The sequence below is a fragment of the Cibotium barometz genome, chromosome 25, assembly GCF_041138505.1.
Source record: "Cibotium barometz isolate CiBa-2024 chromosome 25, ASM4113850v1, whole genome shotgun sequence".
NCBI classification, from domain to species: domain Eukaryota; kingdom Viridiplantae; phylum Streptophyta; class Polypodiopsida; order Cyatheales; family Cibotiaceae; genus Cibotium; species Cibotium barometz.
In genome coordinates this window covers 47,664,206-47,682,547 of record NC_141070.1, presented here as the reverse complement: position 1 = coordinate 47,682,547, position 18,342 = coordinate 47,664,206, and the positions used below count along the sequence as shown (strand labels likewise).

General features: G+C 43.0%; 1 protein-coding gene across 3 annotated transcripts in view; it reads right to left on the bottom strand.

Annotated features, from left to right (window-relative positions):
- LOC147624646 (potassium channel KAT3-like) overlaps window positions 1-18,342 on the bottom strand; it is a 77,680-nt gene that overhangs the window by 17,934 nt on the left and 41,404 nt on the right. For all 3 annotated transcript variants that reach the window (XM_086819664.1, XM_086819665.1, XM_086819667.1), the window contains 6 exons: window positions 15,010-15,168; window positions 14,465-14,522; window positions 3,223-3,540; window positions 2,867-3,106; window positions 2,670-2,768; window positions 2,537-2,569 (listed from right to left, as the gene is read on the bottom strand). In XM_086819664.1, coding sequence (XP_086675790.1) covers window positions 2,537-2,569; window positions 2,670-2,768; window positions 2,867-3,106; window positions 3,223-3,540; window positions 14,465-14,522; window positions 15,010-15,168 — 907 coding nt within the window. The remainder of the gene's footprint in view (window positions 1-2,536; window positions 2,570-2,669; window positions 2,769-2,866; window positions 3,107-3,222; window positions 3,541-14,464; window positions 14,523-15,009; window positions 15,169-18,342) is intronic.

The window sequence follows — 18,342 nt, the reverse complement described above, 5'->3', positions numbered from 1 at the left end:
CGCGGAGGAAGGGGGGGAGCGGGGGGCGCGAATGAGACTGGGGGGGGGCAGGCGGGCACAGGGCGACGGGCGAGAAAAGGGAGGGTGGAGGGCGCGGAGGGGGGGGGGGCGAGCAGGCAGGCAGAGGCTAAGTCACAAGGGCGGGGAGGGGGGGTGCGAGCAGGCGACAGCTCAAGCAGGGTGAGGGGCGAAGGCTTCAGCGAGCAGATGACACTTCCTCTTCGTGTCTATATCTGCGTTTTGCATCAGATGGTTTCCAGGAGTGTTTAGGGCTGAAAGAAGACTCTCAGAGCTGCCGCGTGTTACATTGGTATCAGAGCATTAGGCTCAGCAAAGCTAAACATTGAATCAGTCCCATATGATGGTGTACAGGTCCAAGGTACAGGAAAGTACACGGATACGAAGCCCAAGGTAAGGAGCACAGAACCGGGAAGAACTCCCAGGAGGTTTGTTGGTGGTGTTCCACAAAGCCAAAGGGGATGGCAATCCTATGAGCCAGATAGGTTCTCGAGCAACCGTCCCAAGGGAGGTTTATCCTCCAAGGGTGATGTGAGAGTGCCAGACTCATTTCTCAGGAATGAAGACCAAGACGATGTTCAGAGTCAGGGCAAGAATGGATTGTGGACTAGATGGAATAGATGCATAGATCTTATTCTGAGACAGAGTGGTTTTAGAGACCGGGCCGGGCTTTCAGAGAAAAGGGTTGCCAGGGATGGATGGATGACAGAGGACTTCGGGAAAAAGTATGGGATGATGACAGTCATCCAAGAACAGGTTGGAAGCCCGTCATCAAGTTTAGCAGAGGGGGATGTCATGTGCATGAAAGATGCCATGGACATTCACCGATGCTGGTCAAGAAGAGGCAACCAGATAAAGAGTATGAACCAAGTAGAACCAGGATGATGGAGCACAAAGCACTTTTGGCAGTGTAGACTGAAGCAAGGCTTGGAGAAGAACCAGAAGGTGCTGTCGGCTGCAGGGAGGGCAAATGTCGGCTGTACCAGATGACGTCGGCTGTAGCAGGCACCTCAGTCCATGGAGAAACGTAGCCCGACCACCAGCGATGTGTGAATTTCTGGCCGGTCTGACAGCAGTCGGCCAGCTCCTACATTGCCCAAGAACCCTATAAAAGGCCAAGTGTGCCCATAGTTGGAATCATTCAATCCTCTAGGGATTGGGTCCTTAGGGTCCTAGAGTAGGACAAGATTTTGGGTGTTCACCACCTTTTGTACAAGGCAGCCTATGGCTGTAGTAGAGGTACCTTTTTGTACCATATCAATATACTGAATTTCCAGCACATCTCTCTCTCTCTACTCTCTATCTATATCTGCGTTTTGCATCAGATGGTTTCCAGGAGTGTTTAGGACTGAAAGAAGACTCTCAGAGCTTCCGCGTGTTACATTGGTATCAGAGCATCAGGCTCAGCAAAGCTAAACACTGAATCAATCCCATATGACGGTGTACAGGTCCAAGGTACAGGAAAGTACACGGATACGAAGCCCAAGGCAAGGAGCACAGAATCGGGAAGAACTCCCAGGAGGTTTGTTGGTGGTGTTCCACAAAGCCAAAGGGGATGGCGGTCCTGTGAGCCAGATAGGTTCTCGGGCAACGGTCCCAAGGGAGGTTTATCCTCCAAGGGTGATGTGAGAGTGCCAGACTCATTTCTCAGGAATGAAGACCAAGACGGTGTTCAGAGTCAGGGCAGGAATGGATTGTGGACTAGATGGAACAGATGCATAGATCTTATTCTGAGACAGAGTGGTTTTAGAGACCGGGCCGGGCTTTCCGAGAAAAGGGTTGCGAGGGATGGATGGATGACAGAGGGACTTCGGGAAAAAGTATGGGATGATGACAGTCATCCAAGAACAGGTTGGAAGCCCGTCATCAAGTTTAGCAGAGGGGGATGTCATGTGCATGAAAGAGGCCATGGACATTCACCGATGCTGGTCCAAAAGAGGCAGCCAGATAAAGAGTATGAACCAAGTAGAACCAGGATGATGGAGCACAGAGCACTTTTGGCAGTGTAGACTGAAGCAAGGCTTGGAGAAGAACCAGAAGGTGCTGTCGGCTGCAGGGAGGGCAAATGTCGGCTGTACCAGATGACGTCGGCCGCAAAAGGCACCTCAGTCCATGGAGAAACGCAGCCCGACTACCAGCGATGTGTGAATTTCAGGCCCAGTCGGCCAGCTCATACATTGCCCAAGAGCCCTATAAAAGGCCAAGTGTGCCCATAGTTGGAATCATTCAATCCTCTAGGGATTGGGTCCTTAGGGTCCTAGAGTAGGACAAGATTTTGGGTGTTCACCACCTTTTGTACAAGGCAGCTTATGGCTGTAGTAGAGGTACCTTTTTGTACCATATCGATATACTGAATTTCCAGCACATCTCTCTCTCTCTACTCTCTATCTATATCTGCGTTTTGCATCAGATGGTTTCCAGGAGTGTTTAGGGCTGAAAGAAGACTCTCAGAGCTTCCACGTGTTACAATATATGATTAGTAGAATGCACAAAAGTTGTAACACAAGGTTTAACTTGCCTGCTCAATGCCATCCTTATAAGCCACAAGCTCCTGTCAGCATCAAAGCAGAAGATTACTTTTTCATAAACTTGTTGATCAAAATGGAAGCACTATGATTCCTTATCTAAGCCATTAACAATTCAAGACTTACAACTGCTCCTGATACTAATACATAAAACTCGGTAGGAGCCTCGTTGTGAAGAATGATATCCTCTTTGGGTGGAAAATATTCAGCTCTCATTTCTGTCACCTTTGGCATGGAACGGCGTGGCAGTTTAGTCGTAAGAAACATTGCACTCAGTAATGATTAATGTAAGGATAAAAAAGGACTAATGTAAGGATGCATACCAACTGCAACATGAAATCGTAAGAAGTACCCTGAAACAAGTAAACCTTTTCTACAGTCTGTAAGAAGAGATACTGAGCAACACTGGAACGTATAGCTTTTGGTAAGATAGCCATGGTTTCCTCTTGTTGAAGATTCTCCGTTCTAAACTTCAGCCTCATATGATCCATCATCTGGCCTCGCAACCTTGGTGGCAGACGGTTGCGTAATGCAAAGCTCGAAACTGCTTGGACAGAGTCCCTCTGCAAAAAAGTCAAAAATAAGCCAGAAAAACGCAAGAAGTGGCCAGTGTCAAGCCCTGGATCCTGAATTAATTATGATAGGAATCAAAAATACTAGTATGTGAGACTTGTCTTACAAAATTCCGGGTCCGTGCGGTCACATGCACGACTAAATTGGTCATGTTGCCGATGAGGTAGGCGGTTAATCCTAGATTGAAAAGCATGTAGAAAACTTCAAATGTCATTTCGCTTGAATTTTGAGCATGCAGATCGCCATAACCAACGGTTGTGAGGGTGGTAATTGACCAGTACATTGAGTAGACATATCTAGTCCAGATACTTGCATTCCTGAAATGTGGCAGGACTGCCCCAATCCATGTCTGACTTTCGTTAGAGTGTCTCTCTGCAAGCAAATAATAGAAACATCCAGCACAATGCACTGCCAATAGAGTAACCTGCAACCAAAAGCAAATTGAAGGTAGTCACAGAACCCCTATAAGTACCATCAAAATACAGGAAACACCCTGACATGGGGTGTCTTCCAAGCTGAAACACACGTTTCATGAGGTCCTAATGTTTGAAACACATTTCAGCCATCTAGCCATTTCTGAAACGACACGTTTCCCCTTTTTCAGCTGTTTCGGCCATTTCCCAAAACACACCTGCTGTTTTCCCTTGCAAACTAGATATTAAGTTTAGTTTAAGTAAGTAGCTCGTGTCCAAGCTTCTACTTTCTCTCTCATCTCCTCTTTTCTACTTTCCTCTCACACTTGATTCTCTCTCCATTTACTCTTCTCCTCCTCCCATTCCCTTGCTTGCATCGTCCTTGCTGACATGGCCTTTCCCCATTTCAGCCCCCTAAAAAATGCCATTTCCGTTTCCATGTTTCCCTTGATTATGGAACACAAGAGTTACTTTAAAGCTCCAAATTGGCTAGTCAAATTTGGTGTTAAATGATGGACTGATTTCAAAAAACCTTTCATGCTAGTGTAAGAAATGTTTCCTAAACCTTGTGAGCTAAACCATGAATAAGCTTCATGTGAAACATATATAAATGATAAACAGATGTGATCAGCAAAAGAAACTGTTCACAAAGTGAGTATCTTTACATTCAAACCATCAAGGAGTTGATAGTGGTATTGGCTACCACCATAATGACCTGTCACTTAAGGACCTTTACAAACATTTCCTTTACCCATCAGATGGGAGTGGATTGAATAGGGAAGAGCCCCCATGTCCATGAGAGGGATGGTCGGGTGAGATCTCCCCTTTTAACCGACAAAGGCTACGTATTTTTCAGACAGCTTTTAATGACGGGAGTAACGTTATTTGCAAACACCCGCACCCCCCCCCCCCCCCCCAAAAAAATGAGGATGTAAGAGGATACAATGTGCGGGCAAGAGAACACTCAGAAGCAGTAGGATCTTTCACAACACAAAACTTTTAAGCTCAAATTGCACGATACCAAAGATAGAGAAGAATATTGTATTATTGAAGTGATACAATAGATGGCAAAGCCCCCACACCTATGCACTCTTGTGAAGGGAGCTTTGATGGCTGATCTGAAACTGCTAAGACAGAGGTCGTATGCTAGTAGAAGCTAGGGAGCAAACTCACAGATGCCTAATGAACTCTGTGGCTAGCCATGTATCTATATAGGCCTTTATATGAGGGGCGGCCATGACATAACCACGTAGGTCCGCGGTCATAGTTGGTGCCACCGTCTGAGGTATAGACTCAACCCATAAAAATGAACTAGAGAGTGTGTTGATGGCCATATGGACTCATCTTGGACCCCATTTGAACCCCGCAATGTCAAGACACAGTGTCCAAGAGTAAAGTCTACATACTCCATGTGTGGACCATTATGAGATAACAATCCAGTGTAGCATGTAGCCTATTTGGCAATGTGCCCAATCAAATCCAAGCTGTCTCTAAACCATCTAACCTCCTAGACCACCTTCCCATGTGAATCAGGGATGCCGGACACCCAGACTGCTCAACCATGGCTACTCGTCATAATGGGGGGGCATACAAACACGAGCGAGCCAACGCCTGGACAATACAATATGAGGGTGGAGCATTGATATCCAACAGAGGAAGGAGCAAGTGAGATCTTCCCTTTTGACAGGTCGGAATTATGTCTTGGAACAGTCAAACTCAAGCAGCTTGTCATTGAACTTCATGGTTATGTTTATGCAAGGTTGGCAGGGGTAGCAAAGGCACTCCTTGCATCCACGTGAAAGCTATGGTGAGCAAGCTTGCTGATGAAAGAGAGGAAAAGAAGGCATGGTGGTAGTGCACCTGAAAATCACCCTCTTTTTTGGCTGTTAGCCCTAAAGGAGGGAGCTGCTTTTTTGTTGCTTATGTGTTTTAGAAGCCTCCAACCTTAAAGTGTTTAAGGGGGGTTAACCTTAAAACTGATGGGGAAGCAAGCAAAATCTCTACACTTGTGCTGCTGCACACAGATCTTGGCTTGTGAGCACAGTGATTGAGCCATTTTCAACTCAACCACATGCAAAGCTTATTTGGGTGTAGCCGCTTGAGCTGTCCGTGTTGTTTGTTGGATTGAAGGGCCCTGAGCTCCTTGCTTTGCAAAGTCTGCAGATCATTGCAAGCAAGTGAAAGCAATAGTGGGTGCAAGGCTTGCCAGGGAGCACTGCTTTGAAGTGCTTCTGAATGTCATGGGTGGGTTGCTCTCTGTTTGGCACCTAGGGGCTCTGCGCTGCAGAAAGAAAGTTACGTTGAAAGTCTTTAAAAGACCCAATGGGACTATGAGACCAAAAATGGTACAAGAGTTCCATGTGGTACTGGGCCATGGAAAAGACTAACAAAACTGAAAAATAACTCGTACAAAAAGATAGACGAGCTGTATGTCTATCTCATCATCATCATCCGCATGAGTATGGTGGGCATGTGAGTACATGTGATATCACCATCCTCATGCATCCAGAATATCTAGCATAGGTGATTCTATGACCGCTGAAAGACTCGCCTCAGTGGGGGAGTATCTCTGTATAACAGGAGAATCTCCCCAATCTGGAGCTGCGAGTGGAGGGCTGTTGTGGCCCGTGGACGTCCAGTGCGTTGTAGCTGATGGGCATGGTCCATGGTGAGTCCGGTGGACATGGGGGCTAGACCTCCAGGGTGGATTATTAGGATCTCGGGAAGTTTTAAAAGCGCCCGCCCTATAGTGTTTGCAAAGGTCTGGATTTTGTCCTTCTTTTATGTCTTGCAAAGATTCGTGCATGCCACAGTATGCAGTATATGCCTTCATTTTTCCCTTGCGTAATTTACTTCAATGCTAAGTGTTCACTTCCATGCGTTTACTTCAATGCATATTCACGAAAACAAGTTTAAGTTGCAGTATGAACCCTACAGCTGATAGTACGGGCCTATTAGGTTTTCAAAACCTTGCTGCATCCAACTGAAGAGTTTCAAACCCCGCTGCGTCCAAGCGTCCAACCCACTCTTCCATCTGCAGTAGAAAGAGAAGAGAGGAGATCGATAGAGCGAGGATTCAACTATCCTTGCTTTTCCATATGTAGAAGAGCCGAGCGATAGAGCCATCTCGCTATGAGAATGTCACTCAGAGCCCGTGTTTGTGTCCACCCCACCTTTGTAGCCCTAGACTGCAGTCTTCTATCCTTGCGCTCGTAATCGACGCCTCCTACACTGCACAGAGAGAGAAATGAAATGATATATTAACGTCTTCAGAAGGCCAAAATGACCTATGAGACCAAAAAGGTTACAACAATTGGTGGATCTGATACAATGTCTGTGTAAGAAAAGCTAAAAACAACTAACTGAAACTGAAATAACTATGAGGAAAAGTACGGTACTAGGAGCTCCTAATGGATAACATCTGGGAGGAAAACTCCAGCAACAAAGGTAAGCATCATACACATCACTATCCAAAGAAGTCTCTCATCGGTCGATGGCGGATATCCTCAATGTCCTCCATGGTGAGTACTCTGGCTGGACGTCTCCCATGCCGTGCTAGTATGGTCCTGATCCTCTATTGTAGTCTCCGCCGGTGTCGAGATGGGCCTCTCATCTTGGGGCGCCTGGACCGCCCCAGCTCTATAGCCCGATCAATCAGTGTATCTCTAGTGCGGCTATACTCTGGCGCTAGCTGCAATGCCTGCTGGCCTGACTGCTCAATCTCTGGTCGAAAGAAGTCTGTAATCTGCCTCTGTAGGTGTCTCTCCCTCTCTGATCCCCTCCCTCTCAAGAGACCCTCTCTATGTCTACGAAGCTCCAGCAAGTATAATCCGAGGCACCTCTGATCCTGGTATCTCATGACTCTAGAAAGTGGTACGAAAGAGAGAGAGAGAGAGAGAGAGAGAGAGAGAGAGAGAGAGAGAGAGAGAGTAAGTTTGGAAATACTTTTTGGTCATTTAAATAAAATTGTAAGTCTCGTTGTGATACATCAAAATTTTTTTCCAATGACACTTAAAAATGCTATATTTAATTAATTATTAGAATCGTTATTTATAGTTTGATCTAATATACTAACTTTTTAGGTGTAATTAAAGATCATTTGTTTTATGAAAAATATAAATATATATAATATTAATTGCAAATAGATTTTAGGCATTGAAATAAAATTGTAAGAGTGTCTTTGTGAGTGTAAAACCCCTTGAGGCCTTGTGTAGAAACTTCTTATAGGCTATTCCTGTGAAAGCTTCCCAAAGTCGCTTGGAACACATGCACTATATGGTCTTCCTAACCTTGGAGTGTTGGCAAAAAGGCCTCTCCAACCCACAGAAAGATTGGGCTCAACTATTGCACAGAGAAGCCTCTCAATTGTCGCTTCAAGCCTTCCCAAGATGGAGAGGACATGACCCAAGGGCAGACAGCTTAGAAAGCTTGGAACACTGCTTATGTATGGACTCTATCTGGTTCTCAATGTTTGTAAGGATTATATTCATCCTAGCCTTCTTTCATATGCATGCAAGATGTCCAACTTTAAGTGTGTATCCTCGGGGAGATGTGTGGAATCTTCAAAATCACTAATGGTTGTCCCGTGCTGAATAGAGAGAAATATTTAGACTCAATGAGGATGACCTAAACTGGCTCATTAGACTTTTCTATAGAATAGAAACCTTGTTGCCTTCATACAGATCAAGGGTGAGATACAGATCATAGCATTTGTTTGGAAAGGAAAAGACACTCTGCTTCCAATTCCTTAGTTTGGAGTGGTGGATCCCCTTCTGCATATTAAGCTCAGCTCAAAGTGGAATCTCCCCTGGGATATAAGACAATGGAAGTTTAGGTTTGACAATAATTGGTGAAGTATCATTCCCCCCAAAATTTCATGTCTTTTATGGTGGTTAATTCTTCACAAGGCACTCTGCACAAATTAGCCCCAGATGTAGGCAGAGGTTGAAACTATTCCTCATCTCTTCGTTACCTATCCAGAAAATAGGAAAACCCTATATTTTATCTCAACCATCATCTCACCTACCCACACGACTGTATTGAATTGGAAAGAAATTTTGCTAGACGAGGCAAAGGGAATGTCAAGGTTGTGGAATGTGATCAAACCTTCGTATCTTTGGATAATATGGCTAAATAGAAACTTATATGTGTTTCAAGGCAAGCAGATTGATTCTGTGCATGGACTAAGATGATTGTTGATTGTGTAGATGAGAGTTGCTCTCAAGAAAACACAAGGGCCAAATTATTGGCTAAGATTGAAGACCTAGAAGCTTTTCAAGTGGAGACCATGGACATTGACCTAGCAAACCTAACAAATGAATCTGTTGCAATAGAGAAGATTAAAAAAAAACAGAGAAACGATAACCTCAAAGAGAGTGAACTGATTAAGTGCCTTAGATGTTTGAGCTTAAGCCTTATAAATTTATGTTTGAGCTTAAGTTAAGATTCTTGCATAAGAAGCTTCATGTGACCTCTCTCTTTTAATATAAAATTTCAGCTTTTTCAACCAAAAAAAATAAATCATAGGAGTGTCTTTGTGAGAGAGAGCATTTTTTTAAATTGAAACCTATATGTATTATATTTCATTAATGATCAAAATAGCTTTTCATATTTTGCTCATTACATGTTGCCTTTTTAGGTGTAATTAAAATAAACATATTGACTTTTTAAGTGTAACTAAAGTTTATTTCTATTATAAAAATGTTATAAAGATCTAAAATACTAATTGTAAATATAATGTACGAACGTTATTTTAGTCATATAATTGTTAGTTTTTAATTTCCATAGTTATGAAATGTGTAAATAAAAAATAGTTTAATTTCTTGCATTTTAATTTCGTATAGATTTTTGAAGTTATTTAAGAGTAGCAGCTTTAAATTTTTTAATATTTAAACTAAATAGTGTTTGAGTATATAGAATAAATTCATTTATGAATAGTATACTTGCACGTAACCATAGTTATCATAAACTGTCGAAACCAAAAAGCAAGACGCCCATTTGCATGGACGAGCGCTGCTTGTTTCTGATTGTGCATGGTTGGAGAAAGGAAAGGCTCAATAAGGGAATTTTCGTTGATCTACGAAATATTTTTAAATAAAATCTCCCTTTAATGTCAACATGGAGCTCTTCTGTTTTGTGCATTAAAGTAAGCATGGGGTTGTTGCATTCATGGAGATAAACGACGGTAGCTTGGCACAGTTTTGGTTCGCTTTCAGAGCTGCTTCAAAGACGATCAATGTTTATCATATATATATATATATATATATATGATAAACGGGGCCTTGTCACTAAATGGCACAGGGTCCTCCAAGAGAGATCTATGGCTACAATTAGGCGTCGCGATCGGGAACGACGTTGCACCGTCTGATATAAAAGTGAACTAAGAGTGAACTAGAGGAACAAACTCGCAGTGAACTAGGAGTGAACTAGCGGTGAACAAGGGGATTGGAAGATTGGTTTTTAACAAGAATTAAGAAAGATTTTGCGCTCATAACTAGCTAGAAAGTATAGCATCGTGGTTAGATGTTTCACTTCCAAAATGCAGATAGTGAGTTCAAATCCTCTTTTGCACTTTCTCTCAAAAATTTCTAAGTCTCAAACCCGTCCCCCTCCCTCCCAGTTCAATCCTAATTCACCCCTAGTTCACCTGCAAGATCGCTTCCCATAGTTCACTTTCCGATCGTTGCTTTGCGTGATAACGGCGCCTATTTGTAGCCATAGATCCCTCCTAGAGGGAATCTTATAAACCCCGTGCCATTTATTGACTAGGGTAGCTTGGCACAATTTTGGCATAGTTTTGGCGTTATTACAAAGCTCAGTTTAACTATGGCGTGAGAAATAAAATTTCACTGATGAGTGGTCTGCCGTGATCATCGAATTATTCTTGATGCTTACCCTAGCTGGTCCTTACCGTTATATTAACATGCTAAGCTTTTTTTTCTATTTTGGCACGCTCGTCCTTCCTTCTTGAGGTTGTTTCCTGGTGAGAATAAGGTCCATTACCATATGACACTTATTTTATGGGGCCTCTAACCGGTGGGCAAGGGGAGACTAATCTCCCCTATTTTCAGGATTTTGTGCACTTTTTGCTTAGAAACACGTGGCACCCATAGTATGTAAACCGCGTAAACAACTTTGAGCGGGGGTTCATGTGCCTGACGTTAGTACAAGCGGTAATAGCAGGGCACATGTGATGGGGGCGTTGGGATTGCACACTTGACTATTAATGTAATTGAACACTAATGATGACCACATCCAAATTCTATGCACAGTGACACCACACAACCACGTGGGGACTGGGGAGTTATGTATTATCGAGTGCATTTAAACAAGTACAAGCTTTGTGGGCCTCTTGTCTCCCTGACTGGAGATGGGCAGCAAGTACAAGGCCGGTAAATGGACCCATATAGTAGGTACAACACATACGGGTGCTGTTACAGGAGGCACAAAGGCTGGAGCAGCAGGTACAGGGTGGTTGCCAAAGACTGGAGCAGCAGGTACAGGGTAATGGCCAACAGCATTAAATGCTGTACGGAGTGGTACGATAGAAGCGTACGGAGGGAGCAGTATAGGAAAACAGGGAACTCTTTGAACATCCATAACCTTAGGGTAGGGACCTCTTTTAACATTTGTAACCTTAGGCTGGTACATGCACGGAAGCTCTGTGTTTTCTTTAAGCCCTAACCACTGAGATAGGAACATCTTGATGCAAAACACAAATAGAGAGAGAGATAGCTGTGTATTCAGTATATTCATATGGTACAAAAAGATGTACAGAATCCAGATTCTGTGGCCTTCCGCCTTCCGAAAGGGGTAACCTAAGACCTAAGGGACTGACTCTTGACCTGCCCCAAAGTGGGGGGGTAGATGATCACAATGAACACCAGCATTGCCTTTTATAGGCTATTGGATGACATAATCAACTGGCCAACCTGCTGTCGGCCAGTTCCATGGACATCAACTAATAAATATGCTGCCGACCTGAGGTATTTCACCCCCTACACCTGGCCGACTGTATATTGGTCCATATGGATGCCTTCCCAGTGCTTGGCAAAGCTGATCCTACTCTAATCCTACTGTTTATCTGCTGCCTAATCAGGGATTAGACTAGCCATGTCCATGTGTGAACATGACTTCCCCTCCTGTTAAACTTGATGATAGGGTTCCAACCTTTGACCTTGGATGACTTTCATCATCCCTTTGTCTCCTCTTGGACTCCTCCCAAATCTGTCATCCTTCCTTCGTGGCAACCTTTTCACTTAAAACCTTGCCAAACTCTGATTCCACTCCAAATCTGATTTTGAGATTTGTCCATTGTTCCACTTTGTCCCCTTGCCTTCATGCCATGTCCTTGAACACTTTTCTAGTTTCCTTCCCGAGGATTGATCCTGACATCTTTGCTCCACTCCTTGGATGATCATCATCCCTTGGAACCATTTTCCTGAAAGCCTTTCTTGGTATGCCTCAAATGGCATCTGACCCTCACGGCTGCCATTCCCTTGGGTTTTGCTGCCACCACGGACCAGACCCATGGGATTTCTACCTTGGCTATGTTACTCTCCTTGGACCTATGCACCTTCCCTGGACACTTTCAGCACTAAGCCTTGCAGAGCCTGATATTAATACAATGTTGCATGGTCACCACACCACCAAAAGATCAAGACACGGGCGATGGTTTCATCCATGCGCGATGTAGTAAGGGTGGGTGAGACATGAGCAACAACATATCTGAAAATCACCCTGAAGCTCTAATACCATTATTACATGCGCAGAACCTCTGTGTCTTCTTTCAGCCCTAAACACTGAGATAGGAACATCCTGATGCAAACCGCAAATATATATATATATATATATATATATATATATATATAGAGAGAGAGAGAGAGAGAGAGAGAGAGAGAGAGAAAGTCATATTAACGTCCACGGAATGCCTTGAAGGCATATGGGACCAAAAAACGGTACCTCACAGTCATTACAATGCACTTCGGGGTGCACTTAGGCACAAGCAAAAGATTAATGAAAACCCTAGGATGATGAACAACTATCTGTGATACAAAAATGCCGATGGCACATTAGAATGCTAGTCAATTGGGTTTAGGCTTATGGAAGTCCTCGATTATTGCCCTTCCGTCGCGATAGACTGACCACTTTCCAGCTTGGCGGGCTGCTCGGACTTTGGCGAGTTCTGCACTTTTGTTTTTAAGCTGTAGGGGAGTGAGTTCATCAGCTAACCAGAGCCTAGTGCCCTGTAATGAGTATATTAATGTCTACGAAAGACCCCAAGGGCCTATGAGACCAAAAGTAATACAATGGTTCCATGGATATTCTGAGCCATGGAAAACTGAAAGAAAAAGTAAAATGAACACTTGTGACAGTACTTGTGATCACCATATGATCCTATGTAGAGTGAGATATGCTGTGATCAGCTAATGACGATACCCGCCTCGGCCAGAACCGATCTGATGGTGAGAGAGAGAGAGAGAGAGAGAGAGAGAGAGAGAGAGAGAGAGAGAGAGCTGTGTATTCAGTATATTCATATGGTACAAAAAGGTGTACAGATTCTGTGGCCTTTGGCCTTCCAAAAGGGGTAACCTAAGACCTAAGGGACTGACTCTTGACTTGCCCCAAAGTGGGTGGTAGATGATTAATGAACACCACTTTTATAGACTATTTGATGACATAATCAACTGGCCAACCGACTGGCCAATTCCATGGACATCAACGAATAAATATGCTGCTGACCTGAGGTATTCCACCCCATATGCCTGGCCGACTAGGTCATGGTCCATATAGATGCCTTCCAGTGCCTGGCAAAGATGCTCCTGCTCTAATCCTACTCTTTTATCTGCTGCCAAATCACGAATTAGCCTTGGAAGACCAGACGTGTCCATGTGTGCACATGACATAGGCTAAGGTTTTTGGGCAAGTATTGCAACGTTAATGAGCAAGTTTGGTGGAAATTTCCTCTTCTCTAGACTCCTCCGAATGCCAAAATAAAGATGATGTCCAGACTCCAGCCCACATTGATAAAAAAGGTCCAAAAACATTAATGAGTGTGAAACTCGTCAATAGTGTCCATTTAGAGTTTGTCCAACCTCTTTATATAAGTGTGAACCTCTGTAAAAACCGAGGTGCCCAAGTAGTAACTTGTCCACCTACTATTAAAGGTGATGTGAACACACCATTGAATGTTCACATTTTAGCCTGTGTTCATACGTAAGTTTCGGGGCTTGTTAGAAGTGCTTCATGCGAGAACAAGTCCATCTTCTTGACCAAGATCCTTTTCTAGGCACCATGACCAAGTTATGGGTGCCATGGTTCCTTTATTGGATAAATCTCCCATTCCCAAAACTTGTACTTTCTTTGTGTTCTGGGAATCTTGGCTGGTGATAACATTTGTCAACTTGGGTGTCAAAATTTAAAAAAAACAATCTACAACCTCCAAGCTCTCTCATTGCTGGTTCTTTGCTGAAGTATAGTTGCTTTATGTTTGAGAAATGGAAGAGTTAAATCCTTTGATATATAAAGCATGCAAAAATAATGTATTACTTTAACACATGACACATGTTCAATGATACATGGCACGTGGAATATGATATACATGATATGTAAATGATAACACATGCGATCATATGAGAGACCCATTCCTTCTTTTAAGAGAGAGCACACCAACTCTCACCCACACTCACATGTTATTTTTTTGTTTCAGACAAAACAAGCACCAATATTACCTAAGTTCTCATACCTTGCCTTGCATGGGTCTAGTTCTTTTCTGAAAATTTTGCGGATGGATGCTTGAAAATAGATATTAAAGTTTCATGACATCCACACAAAAAGCATGCATGCTTGTGGCAGGGATACAGATGCATGCAAGCAAATTCAAAGACTAAAGACAGATTAAAGAAGTCTTGAAATATCCTTGTTGATGGAACTTACACAAAGTAGTTTCAAGCAACGAATCCAAAAATAGCTGAAGCGCACATCTTTTTCAAGCCTGTAACAAAAATCAAAGGTTGACGAATTGTACCAATCTGCAATTATGACTTAATGATCCTTCAATAGGTTTTCAATTATGAAGGTTTTTATCACTTTTTGCTGCATGATCAAAACTCACACATCTGTTCGTGTAGGTAAAATTGACCAGTAATCAAATTATGAATAAAGATGTCCTTCGTGTTTTTGTTTTCGTATGGAAAATGACATAGCTACCATCCGATTTCATTCAATGTGTGTGTGTGTGTGGGGGGGGGGGGGGCACGCGCACGTGCGTTTTTACATTATGTATGTATGTATATTATTTATGCATGTATACATGCATGCTGTATGTATGTATGTGTGTGCACGATGTATGTACATATATACAAATGTATGCATGTATGTATGTATGTATATGTAAGTATCTTCACCTATCTGCATTTCAAAGCTTTCATTTTCAAACTGAAAAACAAGATGATGTTTCACAAAAACATTATAGAGCTCACCTGGCAAACAAATTACTGACACGTCGAAGCCTCCAAAGGCGTAGCATATTTAGCAGACCATAGGTTAGTCCTTTCCCAAGCTTTCCATTCACAATAAGTGCAAGGACTTGGAAGGGAATCGTGGAGGCAACATCCAGCACCAGCCATGTTGACATATACCTGATTTCAAGTTCCCATAAAACATAGGAGAAATTTGAACATCTAAAACCCTGACAGTGCTCGCATGTATACACTTTACATATTAAAAGAACCTTACAAGACACATAAAGCTTTTTCTTGCTGTAAAGGGCAGCCACACCATTAGATGGCACACGAACAAGTAACACTACCAAGGGAGAGCTCAAAGCTTTTACATGGACTCTTCTTGCCAGCGTAAAGCCTTATTGTAGAGCTGCTAGTGCTGTGATTGTGTTAAGGTGTTAATAAAGATAGAAGTACAATGGAAGACAAGAAAACACAAAGCACACACTAGAAACCCCTAATCTTTGTATTACGTACAATGAATGAAATACAACTCAATGTTTTTCAAGGTGATCAAACTGCCAGTCTCCAATAGATCTCATCCCAAGTTGCAGTAGACGGAGTTGTCCTTATGCAAAACGCTAGCTGTAGATCCATACTCCAGCTTTCCAAGCCCTGGTTCTCTAGCATGCTGAAGCTACTTGAGATGGAAATTATTTGATGATCTAATGTCACGTGCACCCATGCACAGTGGTACACGGTAACAAACTGGCTCATCGACAATGCAAGAACATGTCCAGAAGTAGTACCTTTTTTAGGATATTTTGTCGTATGTCGTGACCCCTTTTGTCGTACAAAAGTAGTACCTAGGCTATGTGATCGGTTCCAATGGAATTCGCCTTGACCCTGAGAAAATAAAGGCAATCCTCGATTGGGACGTCTGAAGACAGCCCAAGAGATATGATCCTTCATGGGCCTATGCCAAGCATATAGCTCACATATGGATCGATTTTATAACCTTGCAGCCCCATTGACAGATTTTCTCAAGGGAGTGAAAACAAGAAGACAAAAGGTTTCAGTAACAGGTAAGGCTTTAGAGGCGTTCTTTGCTCTGCAAAAGGCGGCTTCAGAAGCCTCAATTCTCAAACTCGCATCACTGATCCCTTCGAGGTGATCACAAATGCTAGTAATCTCACCATTGGAGCAGTATTGCAACAAGAAGAAAGACCCATGGCGTATTACAACAAGAAGTTGAATGATACAGAAAAAAATTATTCTGTCGATGACAAAGAGTTGCTAGGGGTTATCACAGCCTTGAAACAGTGGAAACCTTTTCTTTATGAAAGGGAATTTACTGTAAAGACACACCACCAGGCCTTGAAGTGGTTACACAATATGCCAAGTGCCCAATGGAGCAATAAGCAACACCGGTGGAGTCAGTTGTTCCAACAGTTTGGCAGAATGATCAAGTATGTACCGGGTAAACACAACCATGTAACCGATGCTCTTAGTCAAAAAAGTAGTATTCAGACAATACAGGAGTCCACTGTGTTGGAGATACACGGAAAAGACTTAGATAGTATGAAGACAGTATGGAGATTATCAAGAATTTGGAACTCCTTACAGTATGACCCTTTATTCAGAACCAGGTCATTAAACCATTCAAGACGGTTGGCTCTTTTACAAGGATTGATTATGTGTTCTTAGGGAGAAGAGACCAGCACTCCTCCATGATGCCCATGATTCACTCGTTGGTGGTCGTCTCACGGGATCAATAGTACTTTGGAGAACAGGCATTATCTTCTTTCTGTACCATATAATACATTGAACACATAGCTCCTCTCTCTCTCTCTCTCTCATCATCATTAAAGTTTGCATCATTGTTCTTAATCAAGCTTAGGGCTGAGTGTCATTAAAGTTTGCATCATTGTTCTTAATCAAGTTAGGGCTAAGTATCATTAAAGTTTGCATTATTGTTCTTAATCAAGCTTAGGGCTGAGTATCAAGTAGGCAAGGCTTCCGCGCATGCAACAATCAAAGTGCCAAGAGAGGGCTATCCGAGGTGGCAGGTTATACATGGAAATCAGCCTTCTAGAGGGGTGCCTGGTTCAAGAGTAGGGGCATGCTTGTTTCAACCTCTGTTGCATACGCAGAAGCCTTGCTTACTTGATCCTCAGCCCTAAGCCTGATGAAGAACAATGATGCAAACTTTATTGATGATTAGAGAGAGAGAAAAGAGAGGAGAGATGAGCTATGTGTTCAATGTATTATATGGTACAACTTCTGAGGCCTTTGGCCTGACCAAACGGTTTAGTTGAAACCTTCTACTTACTACCTATGACCTGATCCCAAAGGGGGATTAGATGATATATACAAATGAGAGCTTGGCTATTTATAGGGAGAAGAGGAAAATTCGTAATCCAGTCAGTTTTACCTTTTCAGCCCACAAAACCTCGTCCAAAAAGTGATCTTTTGTGTCCAAATTGTGTCCAAAAGGTGTCCCATATATGGGTGTATGTCTTGGGCACTTCATGTAACATGCAGAAGCTTCAGGGGAGATCGGTAACTCCAATGCTCAGAAATCAGCACACTTTTCGCAACGGAATTAACGCACAAGCTGAATGAAGATGTGCAAAAAATAGAGAGAAAGAGGGAGAGAGGAGAGGACACAGTATTGGGTCCCAAATACCCTCTGTAGGGCCCCCACCACGAATGGTGTATTTGCTTTATTAGAATGATGTAAATCTGAAAAGAAAATACAGAAATCTTGACCTTTCTTGGCTGAAATAACTCTGTACTTGACCTGCAGTCCTTCACCCCTTTGCGTTAGCACTCCTTGGCTGTCCTGGCCCTTGATTGCCTTAGCACTTGGTGAATTATGAGATAACACAAAGGGATTGTGGGCTCACTATTTATACTACTCCATAAAAGCAATCGGCCAGCATTATATCCAGTCGGCCAGTCGGCCAGCATTATATCCAGTCGGCCAGTATAGTTTTTGTCCCACGATTGTAAATCAGCATTAAATGCTGAATAATTCAGATAAAAAGCTACGCTTTTCTCCATGGCTAGCTGGGCATCATGCGCTTGAATCTATAGGGGTTGGAACTTGGGTACTGAATATAGGCTGCTTTGGGGATTGGGCAGCCTGTATGGGCTGCCCCAAACTTGCCCTCAAGTCTTGGTATTGGAAGATCCTGTCACACAAATGCTCACACCGTCTTCTGTATCATGAGTTTCGTGAGTTTAGCAATCCACTTTAATACTTCAAACTTTAAAGAGATGAGATAGAGATATGAGAACTGTACACCAGATTGGGTCCCGAATTACCCACTGAAGGCCGATAACGAGATAGTATTTGCTTTATTTCTT